Source organism: Lipotes vexillifer, unplaced genomic scaffold, assembly GCF_000442215.2.
Source record: "Lipotes vexillifer unplaced genomic scaffold, Lipotes_vexillifer_v1.1 scaffold301, whole genome shotgun sequence".
NCBI lineage: Eukaryota > Metazoa > Chordata > Mammalia > Artiodactyla > Lipotidae > Lipotes > Lipotes vexillifer.
Genome location: NW_006792529.1, coordinates 244164 through 265680, shown reverse-complemented (window position 1 = coordinate 265680; position 21517 = coordinate 244164). Strand labels below are relative to the sequence as shown.

Sequence of the window (21517 nt, the reverse complement as noted above, 5' to 3'; positions counted from 1 at the left end):
TGTGGAATGGGCAAGGCAGACCAGGGGGCTTGAGAAGGGGACTTTTTTACATGGTCCAAAATCTCCTGTGTCAAAGCATCTCACCAAGAAAACTGAGCAGTGTCAAGGGCAGAATTTACAGAGCAATTCAAAGGTTCCTGGTGATTCTACCGTAATTTATAAAATTATTTACATTTCTCTTTTTGGTCATGGCAAGGTCCATTGGCACAAACAGCACAGCCACAAAGTATTCTTTTTGATTTTAATAACTCATATATATTTATATATCTGCTTATTTTCATTTCCTCAGCAAAAGGGGAAATAAAAATATTGATCTATAAAATAAGCTGATGATAACACAATGCCAAAAATAGCTTAAGTGCAAGGGGTGAAGCTTGAAAGCAAGCTAAACTGCAATGACATACTGATTTAACATTTTAAATACAAGACTTGAAATAAAATAATTATTGAGATATGCTTCTCATTTTTAGTTTACTTTTTAAAAACTACTCTATATACACATATCCAGTTGTAACACTTGACAGTAGCATTATGGGGCATGATACAACTTTGGTACACATTGCAGATATGAATGGGCAATGTCTGTAAATGATATGTCTTCCCCAGTTAGAGCTCTGTACAACCAGGTGACCAGCCACCTGATCCTATATAATATTCCCACCAGAACCCCCAGAGTCTTCCCCAGAGCCACTGGAGACAGTGGGAGAAATCAGCCTCACTGGATCCATATCGTGTTTCCTCTCTCGGTTCTCCTAGGTTCCACTGTCAGCTCCCCAAATGTGGAAAAAAACTGCTCCATTTCTTTCTGAAGCATGTCATTTCTCTTCTCTGCATCTTCTTTTGCTCGCTCAGCATTTCGCATTTTGATTTCTATCATTGTGAACTTTTTCCTTTCTTGATCCAGTTCATCGTGGAGGCTCATCATTTCTGTTTCCAAAGTCAAGTTTCGCTGTTCTAAGCTACAAAGGGTGGGGGAAGGAATAAGAGATAAAGCAATTTTATTAATTTGAAATTCAAAAGGGCTAAAAAAAATTTCCTAAACTGTCTCTGCAATGTTTAGGAAATTGGATTGTGCCTTTCAAATCAATGAAGCAAGGTACACGGATTAAAAGGTGTATATATATTCTTTTTTTTACTGATTCCTAAGATGATTTACTATCATTTTGTTGAGACCCCACGACCTCTCTTGAATGCACTTCATTGTCATTTGATGGCAAATTAATGAATTTCGGCAAAAAGAAGTCAGAGACCAATGTCGTGGAGCACAGAATGGCAGAAGTAGGAGGCAACCTAAACCACAAAGCTTCCTGAATCATTATGTAAATCTGGCTTTACTAAAAGAAAGGGGGGGTGAGTCTGATAAAGTTGGAAGAAAAAAAGGACAATTATTTTTGCTTTCTATCAAAGGAAAAAGAATGATACTGAAAATGTCATTGTTAGAAAGGTTAAGTCAACTGCTAAGAATGAACTTCTCTGGGACATACAGAGTCCCATCGTATAAAAGTGGTATTAACAGCAGTCACCTTATAGTAACAAGAGAGGTAGAGATTACATGTGTTGAATAAGTAATTCATCTGACATTCTGTGACAATGGAGTCCACCTAAGTAGCCTACTATCTAAAATTCTCACTGCCTTCCAAGTTAATATATCTTAAGATCTCTAGATTTATATTTTTGTAGGTTGATAGCTATATTCTTTTGGATAACTGTATAATTTTAGATAATTTCCTATAAACAGAGTTTTCCCAATAATCACTAAGTTCCAAAACATAATTTATTATTGTTGTTGTTCAAGGAGGAATAGTAAGCACTTGATTATTAGATGATGTGTCTTGGTAATGGCTGACATTTTAATTTCTCCTATTCTGAGCTAAAGTCCCAGGAGTATGTTTAAATTTGACATACTACTGAAATAAGAAAGGCTAATGCACAGGTAGCTCTCAGAAATCTGATTATTTTAATAATTTTCAAATTAAAATCTCAATTATTTTTCTGTTTTGAAATAATGAGTCCCATATGTTGATATTTCATCCAGATAATCATAAGAACACTTAAAGATGAATCTGCTCTCCCTTTGTAAGAAACTAGAATTTTTTAAAAAGTCATATTCTATAATCAGTTTAGAAGGCCATTTTGACCACATGATCACATTTTTTACATAAAAACCTGGTAGTGTGCTGGTTGTCACCCAGAATTATTTTACAATATATTCTCTTTTCTTTCTAAAGCTATTTATTTTAGAACTAAAAAAGCTGGAAGAAACTCAAGCTTAAATACCAAGGAAGACACCTTTTAAAAAATATACTAATGCATTTTACATAACAGGCACTCATATGAAACTTCCAAGAATCTAATAGACTGGGTTGAAAACAGAAGAAACCCCTCCCACTGTAAGCACAGATCAATGCTAGAAAAATATATAAGAAAAATATTTTTTAAATACATAGCAACGTTAAAAGAAATAAAAGAGCATCTTCAGGTTATCAGAACCAAGGAAGAAACTCAAATTTAGAACAGTAAATGGAAGCACATGAGGGGTATTGTTCCTGGATAGAAGCCCTGGAAGCTGTGACTAGGTTTTTATTTTGCTCATGGGGAGGAGGAGATATCCAGTATAAAAGAGGCAGAAGGCTGAAAGTGATTCAACTGAGAGCTTGGAACATCAATTGTCTTTATGAAAAAGAGAATACAAAAACTCTACTCATGGGCTGAGTGAAGTGACAGAATTAATCAGAAGAGAAAATAAATAAATGAGAAAACAGCTCTGAGGAAAAATTACCCAGAATTCCTCACGTAATGAAAAAAGATGAAAATGTAATATAAGAGAAGCTAACAGAGATGGAGAATGGATTAAGAAGGTCCAACATACTTTAATAAGGGTTGGAGAGACAGAAAATTGAGAAAATGGGGAGATGAAATAAACAAAAATGGCGATGGATAAAAATACTCCAGAATTGAAAAAAATATGTCTTCAAATAATGAAACATAAAGTTTGAAAGTTAATGGAAATATATAGAAGGATGTTATTAATCAAAATAAAAATTATATAGCAATATTAATATGAGAAAAAATATTTTGGGGCAAAAAGCATTATTACCATTACTTTATGATAAAAGGATCAATTCATCAGGGAGATATAAACAATTCTGAACTTTTATTCATCTAGCTGTATAGTTTCAAGTTATTCAATATAAAATATAACAAAATTATAAAGATAGATAAATCCACAAAAATTAGTAAATTTTAAGATAACTTTCTTAGAAATTATAGCTCTATCTGATGAAAATTAGGAGAAATGTAAAAGATTTGAACAGCTTGATTAACAGATTTGATCTATTGGTCATACATACAATCCCAAACCAATAATAAGTTAATAAATACTTCTTACAAGACCAAATAATTGATATCATACAAATGAATTTTTCTGACCACAATATGATAAAGGAAGAAGGTGAGGGGGGAGGGAATAACACCAAACTCACATGTTTAAAAACTAAAAATCATACATATCAATGATAGATAAAGTATAGTATCTATTTCTCTATCATCTTTCTATCTATCTATTTATCTATCTTAATACTTGTAGGGTAGAGTTAAAAAGGAATTGAAAGACAAATGTATAATTCTAAACAGGAATGATCAAGAATTAACTAGAACAGTTACTTCTTATATTTCTGTGGCTTGGTCATGTGGCAGCTCCTCTGCCCTACTTTATCATGGACCTCTCCCTTTGCTTGTCACATGGGTAAAAATGCTACAGTGAAAGAGGCCAATGAATGACATTCTATTATTTTATCAATATCTCTAAAATGCACCATAGACTCAAAACATAAATGTAGCACCAATGTTCTCATAAATGAACCTGTATATCTGCAACCATTCAGAATAATGTATTCCTATCCTAAGGCAAGTTTCAAGTGTTATCTCTTGCTTCTCAGTGCTAAGTGCTAATTTATCATCATGTCTTGGCAGCAATTCAGAGATTTGGTAGCCAGTGGTTCCAAAAACTATATTCAGAATGAAGAGTAGCCTTATAAGATGATGACTCCATTTTTCTTCTTATTTAAACCTCCTGTCACTTAGCATTACATAGGAAAATTCAAACCAAGTTTCTGATTCCAAGAAAGTAATTTTTTCAATCTAACATATAAGAAGTATTTTTTTAATATTTACTTTACCATAGCTCTTAAAAATACATATCTTTTTGCTTGATAATTGATAAATGGATGGGAAACATTAAAATACATTAAGGTCAACTTTATATATAAAAATGAAACCACGTGGGGTTTGGAGCCATGGAAGCAGTTGAAGCAGGACAAAGACTGAGGTTCACAAACTATGAGGATCCTAAACAGGAAGGGCTCTACCAAGGCACAGTCTGGGACTGGAACTGAGGCCACTAGAGGGACTACTAGAGGTCAGTAGAGGGACTACTTCAGGCTAAACTGAGCCTCAGGCCTTCTCTTGAGAGTGCAGTGTCCTTCCCTTATACTACACTGAAAGGAGAACATAAAAACAATCAGCTTTGTAATTCTGTGACCTTGGTGAAATCACAGGGTGTGCTGATGTTCAGGTTTCCAGCAAAAGGTTATATTCATGAATCCTGGGCTCCATTCTCTGTATTCCTGCCTTTCAAGATGATGGAGCATCTGGCAGTCAGGGGTACTGTCAACACAGGATGCTCAGCCAATACCCAATGTCTTGCCCAGGTTGCTTCTCTGAGGTTGCTAAGCCATCGCTACCTTGGTCAACTTATGAGAAGATGTCAACTGCTATCAATTAGGTTTCAGCACAACTGCTTCCTTATAATTCATATGTTTTGCTCCCCACTTAGGCTACAATTTCCATTGTCCATATGAATACACTTCATGCCATCACTTTTCACAGAAACCTCCCTGGATTCCAATCCCAGAGTAAAAGCCAAAGACTTAAGATGATCCTGAAGGCTCTAAGGTACCTCTCTGAGCTCCTTACTGATTCCATCTCACGGCATTTCCACTCCTCCCGGGCATCTGCATAGCTGCCTCTTTAACCTCCTATAAGGCCCTACACTTAGAATTACCCCTCACCAACACTTCTTACCCCTCTTCCCTGCTTTAGTCTTCTATTTAGCATGAGACCTATTTTACTTATTTATCTGTCTCCTCCAGTGGAATGGAAGCATGCTCCATGAGGGCTGAGTTTTTGTCTGTTTTATCCACTGCTGAATCCTTGGGGTCTGGGTCTGAGCTTGGGAGAAAACAGACACTCTCCCAGCATTCAGCAAAGGAAAAAATGAACAATAAAGATCTGTTTACTTCTCCAACTTCTCTTTATCCTCGTTTCATCCTCTTCCTATGAGAACAGACTCCTTGTTCTGTATTCATCCCCATCCGCTCCTCTCCCCAGCCGTCAAACACAAATCCACACACTTATTGACAAGAGATAGTATTACTGAGCAACTGCTCTGTGCCAGGGACAATGTGCAATGATTTCTTACATGCTTTTGTGGTAGATACTGCTAGAATTTAAAATGTTCACATTAGGGAGCTGAGATTCACAGAGATGAAGTGAGCTTTCCCAAAGTCCCACAGCTTACAAATGGTGAAGTTACCCAGGTCTCTGACTTTGGAGTCAGCATATTTACCCTCTGGGTGAGCCTGTCTCGTATTAGGAGGCTATCACACCCTCTCTGGCAGTTTGGGGCTCCAGATTTTCCTCACCTCTTTATCCTGGACTCATACTCTATCTTCTGTTTGGTCATTTCTTGCTTCAGGCTGGACACTAAACTATGCAGTGCGCTGTGGTTGCTGGTGTGGCCAACAAAGGTCTCACTGTTGTCGCTACTGCTGGTGGCACGACTACTTCGACCGCCCACACTCCTCCGGTCACTTTTGTTTTCATAGTCCCCGGGGTGGGAAAGGTCGTCCTGTGGGGGCCCATCTAAAACGGGGTCCTCAAAGTTCCCACTGTAAAAGTCTTGTTCCGGGCAGGTGGTGGTGGAGGAGCGGCAGGAGTTGGAGTTCTCAGGGAGGGAGATTTCACAGGAGGAAGTGGACCAGGTGGCACTGTCGATGCTCTGCTTGTCGTCAAGACTCATCACAGAGAACTGTTGGTGGACGTTGTCATAGGTGGAGAGTCTGTTGTGCTGGCCCGACTCTCCAGCTTGCTCTTTCTGCTTGTTATCCCTCAGGGTCACGTAGCCATTGGGCAGCCAGCTCATGCTGCGACCATTCATGGGGTTCCCGAGAGTATCTGTGTTCAAAATGCCCATCCGCACTGTTCCGTTCTGTACACTGTGGGTGCCCATTTTGGTACCAGACCCCTTCAGGGAAGAGGTCCTTCTGGCCTGTAAGCTCCCATTGGGAGTGGTTTGGGCTTTCTCAAGTCCTTCTGCATTACTGCTGCTGAAGGACCCATTGGTGACTATCCCACTGCCCTTATTGAAGGCGGGATTCTTTTTGACCATGAGAGGGGGGCTCCTAGAGACATCCAGCTTGTGAACGCTGTTCCTTGGGCTGTTGGTTTTGCTGCCTGATAGAGCTGTAGGGGATTCGTTATCCATGCTGCTTCTCTGGGGAGACTCAGACTTGTCCCAAGAGCACCGCCTTCCAGGACTGTCCTTGGTATTATTGTTCTCCTTGTTCTGTAGCTGACCCATAGTGGCTTTCTTCTGAAGGTCATTGTTGTTGTTGCTCACTCCATCCTGGGGCTTGCTTTGCAACTCTGCATCTTTGGGGAAGAGGCGATCGTGTTTGCTAATCATCATTGACATCAACTGTTGGACCACCACAGTGCCTGGAATTGCACAGAAAACAAAATAGTATGAGTGAAACAGTTTTATTTCTTATTTTGAATGTGACTCTTAAAGAGTTCTTAGAGAGTTCAGGCGAACATTCAGCATTATTATTAGCAGTGCCAAACTATATTCTTAATGATGATAATAGCAATATTATCTATAGCAATATTAACTGCTACAATTTCTTGAGCATTTAACATGAACTATACTAAGCACTTTACTTTTGTTAGTGTAGTTGGATTTAAAAAAAGAAATCTATGAATAGATACTGTTCTGTCTAACTATCACTGTCTTATGAAAGTTAAGTAACTTGATCAGCATCCCAAAGCTATTAAGGAGAAAATGCAGGACTTGAACTCAGAATTAATTAGTTCCAAAGACCAGCCTCTTCATTGTCACACATTTCTTGCAAGTTTGACATTTAATTATGAAAAATCTTTCTTTGAGGAAGTCACTGATATCTCTCATCAGACAATTGCCTCAAACTATCAAGACATTTGTAGTGGCATCTCAAAGTGGGACCCTATAAAATCTCTAGTGGATACATGGTCTGTCTTTATAATATAGCAAGACAATGAAGTTCCATACAACTTTTGCTCAGCATTCAAAACTTTCAGGGCATTTTAAGTGACATAAGTCAAAATGGTGTAACAAAGACCTACAAGAATCCTCTCCTCCATAAAGGCAACTGACAAAAATATTCTGAATCATCGTTTTCAGAACTTTGGAAATTAAAGGCTTGTTGTAACCTGGAGAGGGTTTATTTTAAAAAAATCATTGAATCTTGGTAAAGAACAGCAAGCACTGTGGTATTTTAACTCATCCTATTCCTATCCTCCTCTCTGCAGTGGCCTTGAAAACCAACAGCCCACAATCACAGTGAGAACCAGCAGCCTGGCAGCCACTGGAATGGGAAAAGCAGGGCTGGAAATCCTTCAAAGTCCCATTCCCAAAGAATTGTCATTATTTTACTTGTTTGGTGGTTCCCTGGAAGACACCATTCAAGAGGCTTGTCTTCATTTTATCTAACTAAGAATTTGACCAGAGTGAGCAACACTCTTCTCAAGGCCATTTGTCAAAAACAATTAGGGGCTCTTTCATTTAAAATCATGTTTGCCTGAAGCAAGTGGATAACAGTTGAAGATAAACAATAGGCTAAACAAAAAGCTTAGAAGGAAAATCTGAGGAAAGAAATTTCCATAGGAGGTGTTGAAAAGCTCTGCTTTATTTCTGAGAATTTAGAAGATTACATGCATGCTTAGGGTTCTGTGCATGCCTAGGGCTATATGCATGCTCAGGAAAGAACTGAGAAGTCCCCAAGCTCTCAGCTCTGACTGTTCTTGAGGCTCTGCACAAAAAGGATCTGAATGCTAAAGCAGAGTTGTAACCTGCCTGGCTGAGTGTTGAAAGTTTGCCCCAACATGCACACAGAGTGTCTTGGTAAAGACTGGGAGACTTAGTCTTTTAACCTTTGTTCAATCCTTAGCTGACAACTAAGTAAGCCAAGCAGAGACTTCAGTGGCCACGGATGACAAATAATATAGACTTTAGAGAATTAGTTCAGAAAACTCACTAAAAAACCAAACAACAAACAACAACAAAGGGAGGGTAAGAATCTGATATCCAGAGTTCCCATATTATTATATTATTAAAAAATGTGCAGTTTTCAAAAAAATAATGCTACATGCAAAAAATAAACAAAGCATGGCCCATATACAAGGAAAAAAAAAAAAGAAACAGACTCTGAGGAAAGCCAGACACTGTACTCACTGGTCAAAGACTTTAAATTTGCTATTTTAAATGTTTTCTAATAAATGAAGGAACCAAAGGAAAGTGAGAATAATGTTTCATCAAATATCAATAAAGAGCTTGAAAGTATAGAAAAGAATCAAATAGACATTCTGGAGTTGAAAGTTACAATAACTGAAATGAAAAGAATCAGTAGAGGGGATCAACAGCAGACTTGAGCAGGCAGAAGAAAGAATCAGCATACCTGAAGACAACTGTGGTTACCCAGTCTGAGGAACAGAAGGAAGAGGAATAAAGACAAATGAGCAGAGCTTCAGAGACCTGTGGGACACCATCAAGCATACTAGCATAGGCGTAATGGTATCCCAGGAGGAGAGTAGAAAGAGAAATGAGCAGAAAGAATATTTGAAGAAATAGTTGCTGGAATTTGAAGAAATTTGATGAAAAATATGAGTCTACACATTCAAGAAGCTCATCAAATTCCAAGCAAGCTAAATGCAAAAGGATCCAGACCTAGACCCATCATAGTCAAACTGTCTTAAACCAAAGACAAATAGACAACCTTGAGAACAGCAAGAGATAACCAACTCATGTATAATGGATTCTCAATAAGATTATCAGCTGATTTTTCATCATTCTCATTGCCAGAATTATATTATCCAGCAAACTTATGTTTCAAAAATGAGGGACAAATAAGACATTCCTAGCTAAACAAAAACAGAGAATTTGCCAATAGCAAATCTGCTCTACAAGATATATCAATGCTTCAGGGTATTTTAAACAAAGAGAAGACCTTCAAGAAAGAAAATAATTCTCTTACACAAATGAAAATGCTAAGGTTCTCATTTGATCCTCATATTTATATTATTCACTGTAAAGTATGATTAGAAATCAATACCTTACAAGTTTCAGATAGTAAAAATAACTCAGACAACAGTGGACAGAAAGGCTAATCTATCATAAAAAGCAGTAATATTCTTTCTAAAAATTGGTGGATTTATCAGGTTTTATGGCATATTAGCTGAAATCTCAAAATATATTTTCACATATTCCTCACTGACTTACATGCTGGGCTGCTCCCACCCCTTAAAATAGGCCACCACCACAACTAGGTTTCTAAATTAGTTTCACAACTTTAGGTGTCCCAACCCCCTAAGAATATTTTTAAGAATTTTATTCATATACCCACAATAAAGCAGCATAGGCTCATGAAAGCATTAATCATCTTTGCTTTGGCTTGAACTATATTAATGTGGTGTGTTAACTGTGTTTCTTTTACCGTGTCGATAAAAGCTCCTAAGAGTAGTCTCTGATAAATAAATACAGGGAAACAAATTTTAGTTAGTAAAGGTAATATTATTTAAAATACTTAAATAAATTTGGTGAAGAAAATGATAAGTGTTTTTGACAATGAAGATATCTACTGAAATAGCTGCTAGAAGCTGTCAGAGAGTAGAAGCTTGACTTGAGATGAGGCCACTCATTAGCTTAAAGCAACACCTGGGCAAGATTTGGCTCTGAATATAATTCATAGTCAAATTCTGAATAGGAAAATATGTGTTATATTCATCTATATCCTGCACACTTCTGTAATGATTCAAAACTTCTAACATATTTAGATTAGGAATCTGCAGTGTGTTAGGTCTGATGCTGGCCAGTGCTGCTCAAACATTAATGTTCATACAAATTATCTGGATATTCTGTTAAAATGTAAATACTGAGTGGGGCATGAGATTTTACATTTCTAACCAGCCCCCAGATGACACCAATGATAACAAAATAGTAGCACTGGCAGAGCATAGAGGACCTACCACAGACAGACCTTCTGAATCAGAATTTCAGCAATATTCCCAGATTATTCCTGTGTGTGTTAGAGTTTGTGAAACTGTGTTAGGTGGAAATGTTTCACTTACATCTTCTAAATTTTCTCAGAAGGCTGTGAGATAGGACTTAACATTTTTCAGATGAGAAAATTGAGGTTCAGAGAGGTTACAGTTCTGCCCAGGGACACACAGATGATAAATGACCAGGGTGAAATATGATACTTCATCTTCTCACTCCAAATCATGTACTTGTCCAACTATATTTCAGCTGTTGGATTTATTTATTTACTTATTTATTATTGGAGTAAAATTGCTTTACAATGTTGTTAGTTTCTGCTGTACAATGAAGTGAATCAGCTATATGTATACCCTCCCTCTTGGACCTCTCCCCCACTCCCACCATCCCACCCATCTAGGTCATCACGGAGTACCGAACTGAGCTCCCTGTGTTATACAGCAGGTTCCCGCTAGCTATCTATTTTACATAGTGTATTTATCTCAAACCTACTCTCCCAATTCGTCCCACCCTCCCACTTTTAAGTTTAATTAGGTCCTATTTGTTTATTTTTGTTTTTATTTTCATTACTCTAGGAGGTAGGTCAAAAATGATCTTGCTGTGGTTTATTTCAAAGAGTGCTTTTCTTATGTTTTCCTCTAAGAGTGTTATAATGTCCAGTCTTAAATTTAAGTCTGTAATCCATTTGGAGTTTAGTTTTATGTATGATGTTAGATATCACAAAAACAGAAAATTACAGACCAATATAACTGATGAATATAGATGCAAAAATCCTCAACAAAAACCTAGCAAACAGAATCCAACAAAAAATTAAAAGGATTATACAGGATGATCAAGTGGAATTTACACCAGGAATGCAAGGATTCTTCAATATATGCAAAGCAATCAATGTGATACACCATATTAACAAATTAGGGAATAAAAACTATATGATCATCTCAATAGATGAAGAAAAATATTTTGAGAAAATTCAACACCCAAAAGCACAGGGAGGTCAATTTGATGCTTTGTGACCACCAAGAGGGGTGGGATAGGGAGGGTGATAGGAAGACGCTAGAGGGAGGGGATATGGGGATATATGTATACATATAGCTGATTCACTTTGTTATACAGCAGAAACTAACACAACATTGTAAAGCAATTATACTCCAATAAAGATGTTTAAAAAACAGACTCTACAGAAAATGAGCATAGAGGGAACCTCCCTCAACATAATAAAAGCCGTACATGACAAACCCACAGCAAATACTCAATGGTGAAACACTGAAAGCATTTCCACTAAGATCATGAACAAGACAAGGATGTCCACTCTCACCCCTCTTATTCAACATAGTTTTGGAAGTCCTAGCCATGGCAATCAGAGAAGAAAAAGAAATAAAAGGGACTTCAGCACCACCAAACCAGCTTTACAACAAATGCTAAAGGAACTCCTCTAGGCAGGAAACACAAGAGAAGGAAAAGAACTACAATAACAAACACAAAACAATTAAGAAAATGGTAATAGGAACATATATATTGATAATTACCTTAAATGTAAATGGATTAAATGCCCCAACCAAAAGGCATAGACTGGGTGAATGGATACAAAAACAAGACCTGTATATATGCTGTCTACAAGAGACCACTTCAAACCTAGAGACACATACAGACTGAAAGTGAGGGGATGGAAAGAGATATTCCATGCAAATGGAAATCAAAAGAAAGCTGGAGTAGCAATACTCATATCAGACAAAATAGACTTTAAAATAAAGACTATTACAAGAGACAAAGGACACTACATAATGAACAAGGGATCAATGCAAGAAGAAGATATAACAATTGTAAATATTTATGCACCCAACAGAGGAGCACCACAATACATAAGGCAAATACTAACAGCCATAAAAGAGGAAATCGACAGTAACACAATCATAGTAGGGGACATTAACACCACACTTTCACCAATGGACAGATCATCCAAAATGAAAATAAATAAGGAAACACAAGCTTTAAATGATACATTAAACAAGATGGACTTAATTGATATTTATAGGACATTCCATCCAAAAACAACAGAACAAACTTTCTTCTCAAGTGCTCATGGAACATTCTGCAGGATAGATCATATCTTGGGTCACAAATCAAGCCTTGGTAAATTTAAGAAAATTGAAATCATATCAAGCATCTTTTCCGACCACAATGCTATGAGAGTAGATATCAATTACAGGAAAAAATCTGTAAAAAATACAAACACATGGAGGCTAAACAATACACTACTTAATAATCAAGGGATCACTGAAGAAATCAAAGAGGAAATCAAAAAATACCTAGAAACAAATGACAATGGAGACACGACAACCCAAAACCTATGGGATGCAGCAAAAGAAGTTCTAAGATGGAAGTTTATAGCAATACAATCCTACCTTAAGAAACAGGAAACATCTCGAATAAACAACCTAACCTTGTACCTAAAGCAATTAGAGAAAGAAAGAAAACCCCAAAGATAGCAGAAGGAAAGAAATCATAAAGATCAGATCAGAAATAAATGAAAAAAAATGAAGGATATGATAGCAAAGATCAATAAAACTAAAAGCTGGTTCTTTGAGAAGATAAACAAAATTGATAAACCATTAGCCAGACACTTCAAGAAAAAAAGGAAGAAGACTCAAATCAATAGAATTAGAAAGGAAAAAAGAGAAGTAACAACTGACACTAGAGAAATACAAAGGATCATAAGAGATTACTACACGCAACTCTATGCCAATAAAATGGACAACTTGGAAGAAATGGACAAATTCTTAGAAATGCACAACTTGCTGAGACTGAACCATGAAGAAATAGAAAATCTGAACAGACCAATTACAAGCACTGAAATTGAAACTGTGATTAAAAATCTTCCAGCAAACAAAAGCCCAGGACCAGAGGGCTTCACAGGCAAATTCCATCAAACATTTAGAGAAGAGCTAACACCTATCCTTCTCAAACTCTTCCAAAGAGGGCAGAGGGAGGAACACTCCCAAACTCATTCTATGAGGCCACCATCGCCCTGATACCAAAACCAGACAAAGGTGTCACAAAGAAAGAAAACTATAGGCCAATATCACTGATGAACATAGATGCAAAAATCCTCAACAAAATACTAGCAAACAGAATCCAACAGCACATTAAAAGGATCATACACTATGATCAAGTGGGGTTTATCCCAGGAATGCAAGGATTCTTCAATATACACAAATCAATCAATGTGATACACCATATTAACAAATTGAAGGAGAAAAACCATATGATCATCTCAATCGATGCAGAGAAAGCTTTCGACAAAATTCAACACCATTTATGATAAAAAGTCTCCAGAAAGTAGGCATAGAGGTAATTTTCCTCAACATAATAAAGGTCATATATGACAAACCCACAGCCAACATCATTGTTAATGGTGAAAAACTGAAACCATTTCCACTAAGATCAGGAACAAGTCATGTTTGCCCACTCTCACCACTCTTATTCAACATAGTTTTGGAAATTTTAACCACAGCAATCAGAGAAGAAAAAGAAATAAAGGGAATCCAAATTGGAAAAGAAGAAGTAACGCTGTCACTGTTTGCAGATGACATGATACTATACACAGAGAATCCTAAAGATGCTACCAGAAAACTGCTAGAGCTAATCAATAAATTTGGTAAAGTAGCAGGATACAAAATTAATGCACAGAAATCTCTGGCATTCCTATACACTAATGATGAAAAATCTGAAAGAGAAATAAGGAAACACTCCCATTACGACTGCAACAAAAAGAATAAAATACCTAGAATAAACCTACCTAAGGAGACAAAAGACCTGTATGCAGAAAACTATAAGACACTGATGAAAGAAATTAAAGATGATACAAACAGATGGAGAGATATACTATGTTCTTGGACTGGAAGAATCAACATTGTGAAAATGATTATACTAACTAAAGCAATCTACAGACTCAATCCAATCCCTATCAAACTACCACTGGCCTTCACAGAATTAGAACAAAAAATTTTACAATTTGTATGGAAACATAAAAGGCCCCGAATAGCCAAAGCAATCTTGAAAAAGAAAAATGGAACTGGAGGAATCAGGCTACCTGACTTCAAACTATACTGCGGTATAGTTTGGTATCTGTATAAAAACAGAAATATAGATCAATGGTACGGGATAGAAAGCCTTGAGATAAACTCACACACACACATGGTCACCTAACTTATGACAAAGGAGCCAAGAATAAACAATGGAGAAAGAGACAGCCTCTTCAATAAGTGGTGCTGGGATAACTGGACAGCTACATGTAAAAGAATGAAATTAGAACAGCTGCTGGATTTAAAACTGTAGTAATAATAAGTAAACTCGGTGTTGTTCTAAATAAGAAACTAAATAAAAGACAACTATCTACTGAATCATCAATTATGATGGAGTTGTGGAAGAAAAAAGAGTGAATGAAATTAATGGTATTCTATATCTATCTTTTTTCTTTTAGTAACTTCTAAGTTTGTCATCTTATTTTCAATGCATGTAGCAGTGAATCTGAAGAAAAGATTTTAGCATCTTTAAAATGACTGTCAACACTGTACTGTTGACATCATGTACTGTGTTTGAAGACAACTGTTTCACTATTTGCTCATATGACGGATATACTTTCAAACGTTAGCAGCCTCTGTTATATATGGCTCTGTCTAGTACTTTGGGGAAATAGAGCTTTCCCCATCACTGGAATATTAACAAGTGAAACATCACTGCTTTTTTTTTTCTTTGACATATTAATATAAACAATGTATTTATTTATTTAAAAACAATCAAAGTAGGGAGAAGAGGTACACTGCTCACATTTTTGCAAATACTTTTAATATTTTTAAGACCGACTTATGGATGATAACTGGATTTAATATTTTTAAGACTGGCTTGTAGAAGATAACTGGATTCTCATATCAGTTATGTAGCAATTTAGAAACATCACTGCTTTTTATCACAGTTGTGAACTCTGTGGGGCATTTAATTAATTGAGGAGAGCTATCCTCAAGGTCTCCATGATGAAATATGTGAAGAACTATGCCAGTGTATACCTGTCACGATTATAGAGTGAGTGTCAGATCCCTAGAGATTTAGAAATATATTTCTATTACCTTGGAAGACTTTGCTTTCATCTAGTTTCCAGAAGAGTAAATGGCAATCATTTCTCGCAAAGTGACTTTCTTTCAATTTTTATAGCCATTTAGGACAGACTAGCCTGGTAGTGATAATGAAGTATGTGTCATTATATGCACTATTTCTTTTTCCTTCTTATTCTCCCCTCTCTGTCATTCTCTTCCTTAGAATGCTAATAAGAAACATGACGCCGAAATAAATGAGGTCAGAGTGGTTATAATCACCTGTCCATTCTGAAGAGTCCAAGCAGATTTGGGAGTCCCACTGGACTACATGTTCCAACAATTCCCCAGGCTCATATAATTTTATACAGGTTGAACTTAAATACCATATTATGGGGCACTTTTTTTCATAAGAACTGGATAAGAATTCAATTTTCCTTTGAAGGTACCTAGGCACTTTAAAATACATATGTATGGCAACATTCTATTGAGATGTAGATTCAGTTTGTATTTTTTGCAATACATTACCTTGTACATGTCTCATTTTGCACATGTACAAGATATCTGTGAGGTATATGATGTTTGGACAAATGACAGTCCTTTAATCACCACCTAATCATTATATAGATAATTCCCTTGTGCCCCTTTGTAGCCAATCCCCTATCCATGGCAACCACTGATTTGCTTTCTGTCACTACAGTTTTTTCTTTTCTAGAATTTCATATAAATGCAATTATACAGTATGAAGTCTTTTGTGTCTAGGCATTATTCACTTAGCATAATGCTTTTGTCATTTATCCATATTGTTATCCCTGTATCAGTAGTTCATCCTTTTTATTGCTGAGTAGAATTCCATTTCATGGATGTATCAAAATTTGTTTATCTATTCAGTAATTGAAGGACAATTGATCAGTCTTCAGATTGGAGCTATTATGAATAAAGTTGACATAAACATTGACTATAAGTCTTAGGGGAACATATGTTTTCTTTTTTAGCACACTGCTTTATTTAATTTGGAAAAAAATATCTTTAAATTGTGTTGGACTTTTTTTGCTATACAGTTAGGGGTTTGAAGATAAGTTGGATTTTTTTTTACACTTATAGGCTTTATTTTGATCCATGTCCTTTTGAATTGCATAGTTTCTAATGCAAAACCTTTAGAGCAGTTTTAGGTTTTTAACAGTTTTAGATTCCATTGAGGAACCAATACTGACACATTATTATTATTATTATTATTATTAACTAAAGTCCACAGTTTATATTAGAAATCACTCTTTGTGAGATCTGGGTTTTGACAAATGCATAATGTCATGTATCCACCATTACAGTATCATATAGAATAATGTTTCATGGCCCTAAAAATCCTTTGTGCTCCAACTATTCCTCGTTTTCTTCCCCAACCTCTATTGAATCGTTAGGATTTCTTTTAAAAACTTTTTATATAGAGACTGTAACTTTTAACATTATCACCAAGGTAATACCTTTCTGAGGTCTCGATACAATGTCTCAATGTCAGGGTTTTCTACTCTGGTTGTAGGAAACACAATTATTTCAAGCTTGGTGTAAGGCCCAGGAATGGCTCAGAGTACTGATTTCTGGTACTCTCTCCCAGAAAGTAGTGTAGAGTCCTCTCGTGCAAGCATAAATCAATTCTTAGGCAAAGACTTGAGGGATACCCTCTGCAGATCGCTGAACAATCTCTATGTCTAGTTCTCTCTTTTCTGCTGCTTAATGAGTTTTCCATCCTTTAACCTTACTCTTTCAGCTCAGCAGGGCCTGCACATCAACAGTACTACTGATGGCCACAGGTAAGAAAAGTACTCAAGCAGTGAGGCCTGCTGGAAATAAACAGAAGTAACAGTTCACTGTGGAAAAGAATTTGAGGCATTTTGTAATACAGAAAACAAGAATTTCTTCATGTTTAACCCAAGGTAAATAAGCAGCATTATCTTACAGAGGCCCATATTTTCTGCCTCTTGAAATTCGTCAAATAAAACCAGAATTAATAAAAATACATTAACTTAAAATAGTAACTATTTGAATTTTCTGAAAATTGCATTGGACTCAAAAAGTGAATTAGATTTTTTCCCATTTTTGTGTGATACTTTGCAGATGACTTATGGAAGTTCCATTTATTCTTATAAAACTCCTAAGGAATCGTTTGGTAAGTTATGTTTAGTAAACTCCAAAAAAAATGCCTGACTCCCAAAAAGGAGTTTTTGTATTTGAAGAACTTGAGTCCACGAATGGAGTTACCATGGATTCACTTATTTCCCTAGTTTCCTCACAGGAGAATAGGTTCAGGACAAAAAAGAGACAGTTCTATTGATGAGGGTTTAAGATAATAATTTACTTACCCTCCATAATGGTCAAAGGATCTTCCACTTTGGGGCGCAGGATGTTAGGGCCAAAGACAGTGGCCAAGTTCTGCACACTCATTTTGTTAATTCCTGAATAGGACTGTACTTCATCCAAGAACCTGTTGGGTGCAAGAGTATAAACAAAACACAATGGGATCAAACTTGTTAGTGGAAGAAAATGGGTTATCGGGAAATTTATGAAGTGGAGTATGTTCAAAGAAGATTATGGGCACAAAATTCTTTAGGAATTCAAGCATCTCTCTGTCAAATGTGCAGAATGTATATTGCAAATAATAATTTGGATCAAACTCATAAGGGATCATATCAAATATCTGCTCTGGCCTGGCTTGGCTTGGTTTCCCTGTCAGTCACAGGAACAAGAGTGTTTGGATAATGCTAATGTGGGCTTGAGATTCAAGAATATGAATTTCTTTCCAATCCCTAAATAAAATATTAAATTTATATATATATTTAATTCAAGAACTATAAATAAGATTGTCTGGTACAATCTCTTATTTCAGAGAGGAGGAATCAACTCTCTTTGTGGAATAATTTGTGAGATTCGAATTTATAGTCTATTAAAAAATGAGATCAAACATGGTTTAAAATAAAACCTCAGTTCTACTGATATGGAAAATTGCAAGCACAAATTATTTTAACTTGTTAGGTGCTAAAGAATTAGAGGCATGAAATAGCCCTTTCCCCAAATGATTTTTCTAAAAAACATCTTTATTGGAGTATAATTGCTTTACAATGATGTGTTAGTTTCTGCTTTATAACAAAGTTAATCAGTTATACATATACATATGTTCCCATATCTCTTCCCTGTTGCGTCTCCCTCCCTCCCACACTCCCTATCCCACCCCTCTAGGTGGTCACATAGCACTGAGCTGATCTCCCTGTGCTATGAGGCTGCTTCCCACTATCCCCAAATGATTTTAATAGCAGAGATTGTTTTTGTAATTTTTCAGCTTTTCTTCATTTCCATCCCCTCTTTGTTTCTATAAGAACTTCTATTAATTCATGGCTTACTAATTGTACTAATGAGACAAAGAAGTGATGAAAAAATTTTAACCTAATTTATGTGTTATTTAAAATAATATATTTTATTATGTGTCAGTTGTGCTAACTTATTAAACTCTCAGAGCATCTCTGTGAGGTAAATACCATTATCTCCATTTTACATGTTAGACACATGAGGCACCAGAGAGGTAAGAATCTTCTCCAAGAACACAGAGTTTGCAGAGCTGAGATCTGAATCCAAGTGATCTGATGCTAGAGTCTGAACTCTTGATTACTATACCATGAGTTTTTAAAAAGGTGCCGTTTGGAAATTCCCTGGTGGTCCAGTGGTTAGGACTCCATGCTTTCACTGCCGTTAAGAGCCCACAAGCGTTGCCAAAAATAAAAATAAAAAAGTGCCTATTTCCACATGTTCACTACTGTTATACAGCCTAATTATAGCAAAACTGAAGGGCAAAAAGTCAAACTACTATTTCTTATTTGAAATAGCTGAAATTAAAAGTCTGCTTTAAATGTGTTAAGAGAAGTTAAGGTTTTCTATTGTGGAGATAAAGACTTGCAATACTGTTCTCCAAAAAGCCTTTTTCCCTTTTACTTAAGAGACTGTCACCCTTTTCTCATCCACTACAATAGCTTGAATTAGTTCAAAAACTTGGGATAGAACACTTCTATGTTAATAAGTCTATCTTATCAGTGAAACTATTTCTTGCTTTTTCAAATTCTGAAACCTAAGGTCTTGTTTGTTTCCTGAATGCTAACCATCACCAGAAAAAGTATGGCAGGAGGTTCTGGAATTCCTACTCAATTAGGGTTGACAATGAACTCCACAGTGTCTGGCGTTAGTCTTAAACTCCATAGTTCCCAGTCAGCTGTACATTTATCTAATCATGACACAAAAAACACATGTAAATGATGCACTGTACTGAATTAAAAATTTTATTTAAAAATGAACTGGGGGCTTCCCTGGTGGCGCAGTGGTTGAGAGTCTGCCTGCCGATGCAGGGGACATGGGTTCGTGCCCCGCTCCGGGAGGATCCCACATGCCGTGGAGCGGCTGGGCCCGTGGGTCATGGCTGCTGGGCCTGCGCGTCTGGAGCCTGTGCCCGGCAACAGGAGAGGCCACAGCAGTGAGAGGCCCGCGTACAGCAAAAAAAAAAAAAAAAAAAAATGGACTGGGAAGCTATCATTTAAAATACTTTACAATGACCTGTAGTGCCAATCATTAATCTCTTTATTTAAATGTAATATGTTTCATGTAAATCAACTATACTCCAATAAAATTTTAAAAAATAAATTTAATATGTTCCAATAGTACATACTTGATTTCTTAAATAGGGGCATCCCTGATATTAAACATGGTCATTGAGAGAGAGCTTTATGAAGCACAATTATTGCTCTAGCAGAATTGAGTTACAATGTTTTTTTCAATGAGTGTTGAGAGAAATGGAAAAAAATAATATTAGCATTCACTATATGTATAAATATATAAGTATATAAAATTTTAAAATATACTTTAATTTTTAAAACAGCTGTGTGAAATATGTGTTTTCACTACCCTTTTACCCATTAGGATCTTTAGTCTCAAAGAGGATAAGAAAATTGCATAAAGACACGTAAGTAGTTAGTGGTAGAATCTGGACTCCCGGGCAGATCTTTCTCATGCCAGGATACATGCTCCTTCTGTTAAACAATGGTACATGGTACATGTATAAACAACCTGGATGGAAGCTCAAAGCAACATATCTTTAATATGTAGAGGCCAGAGAGACTTCAGAAACAGCAAATTACAAAATCAAACAATTTTAGTGCTCAGAGAAACTTTTGAAAACACCTTGTCAAGGGCTTCCCCGGTGGCTCAGTGGTTAAGAATCCCCCTGCCAATGCAGGGGACCCGGGTTCAAGCCCTGGTCTGGGAAGATCCCACATGCCACGGAGCAACTAAGCCCGTGTGCCACAACTACTGAAGCCCGTGCACCCTAGGTCCCGTGCTCTGCAACAAGAGAAGCCACCTTGATGAGAAGCCCACGCACCGCAACGAAGAGTAACTCCCACTAGCTGCAGCTAGAGAAAGCCCACGGGCAGCAACGAAGACCCAACGCAGCCAAAAATAAATAATAAATAAATAAATTTATTAAAAATAAAGAAATCACCTTGTCAAACCTCAGTTTTATAGAGGCCAACACTGGAGGTCAGAGCAGTTAAGTGATTTTTATTCACTGTCAAAAGTAAATTAGTGTCAGGCTAAATACAGTCTTCTTAAATTTAGTTTTGTCTTTAGGACAATTCTTACCTGCAAATATACTTGAGAAGGTTGTAATTGACCACCGGCAAGCTCTTCACCTGTTTTGCTAATCCTTTAACACCCTGAATATAAAGAAGAGAATAAATGTTATCGAAGTGTTGGCCTTGGAATTAAAGCACATGGAAAATGGGCATACAGTCTTTTTTTTTTTTTAGTTAGTTTCACATATTACCAGTGAAGGATACTGTCTTGAAAACAGTATCACAGAAAACATTTCAGAAATATTTTCAAAAGATGTGAAAGTATTTCAAATATCTCTGTAAGCACTATTTGTGGAGAAACATGTTTAAGTGAAGCTCTTTTAACATTTTTAACATTTGTTCACAATTGACTGAAAAGGGAAGATTGCCTTATTTGTAATAAGGTTGTTTGGGGGAAA

The 21517-nt window shown here is 36.4% G+C and overlaps 1 protein-coding gene across 2 annotated transcripts in view; it reads right to left on the bottom strand.

The window, feature by feature from the left end:
* Nucleotides 1-227: 227 nt before the first annotated feature.
* The window catches only part of ARHGAP24 (Rho GTPase activating protein 24), a 201314-nt gene continuing 180024 nt past the window's right edge, over nucleotides 228-21517 (bottom strand). For both annotated transcript variants that reach the window (XM_007465707.1, XM_007465708.1), the window contains exons 5-8: nucleotides 21127-21200; nucleotides 17811-17932; nucleotides 5703-6777; nucleotides 228-959 (exon numbers count right to left, since the gene is read on the bottom strand). In XM_007465707.1, the coding sequence (XP_007465769.1) occupies nucleotides 716-959; nucleotides 5703-6777; nucleotides 17811-17932; nucleotides 21127-21200 (1515 nt within the window). In that variant the 3' untranslated portion in view covers nucleotides 228-715. The remainder of the gene's footprint in view (nucleotides 960-5702; nucleotides 6778-17810; nucleotides 17933-21126; nucleotides 21201-21517) is intronic.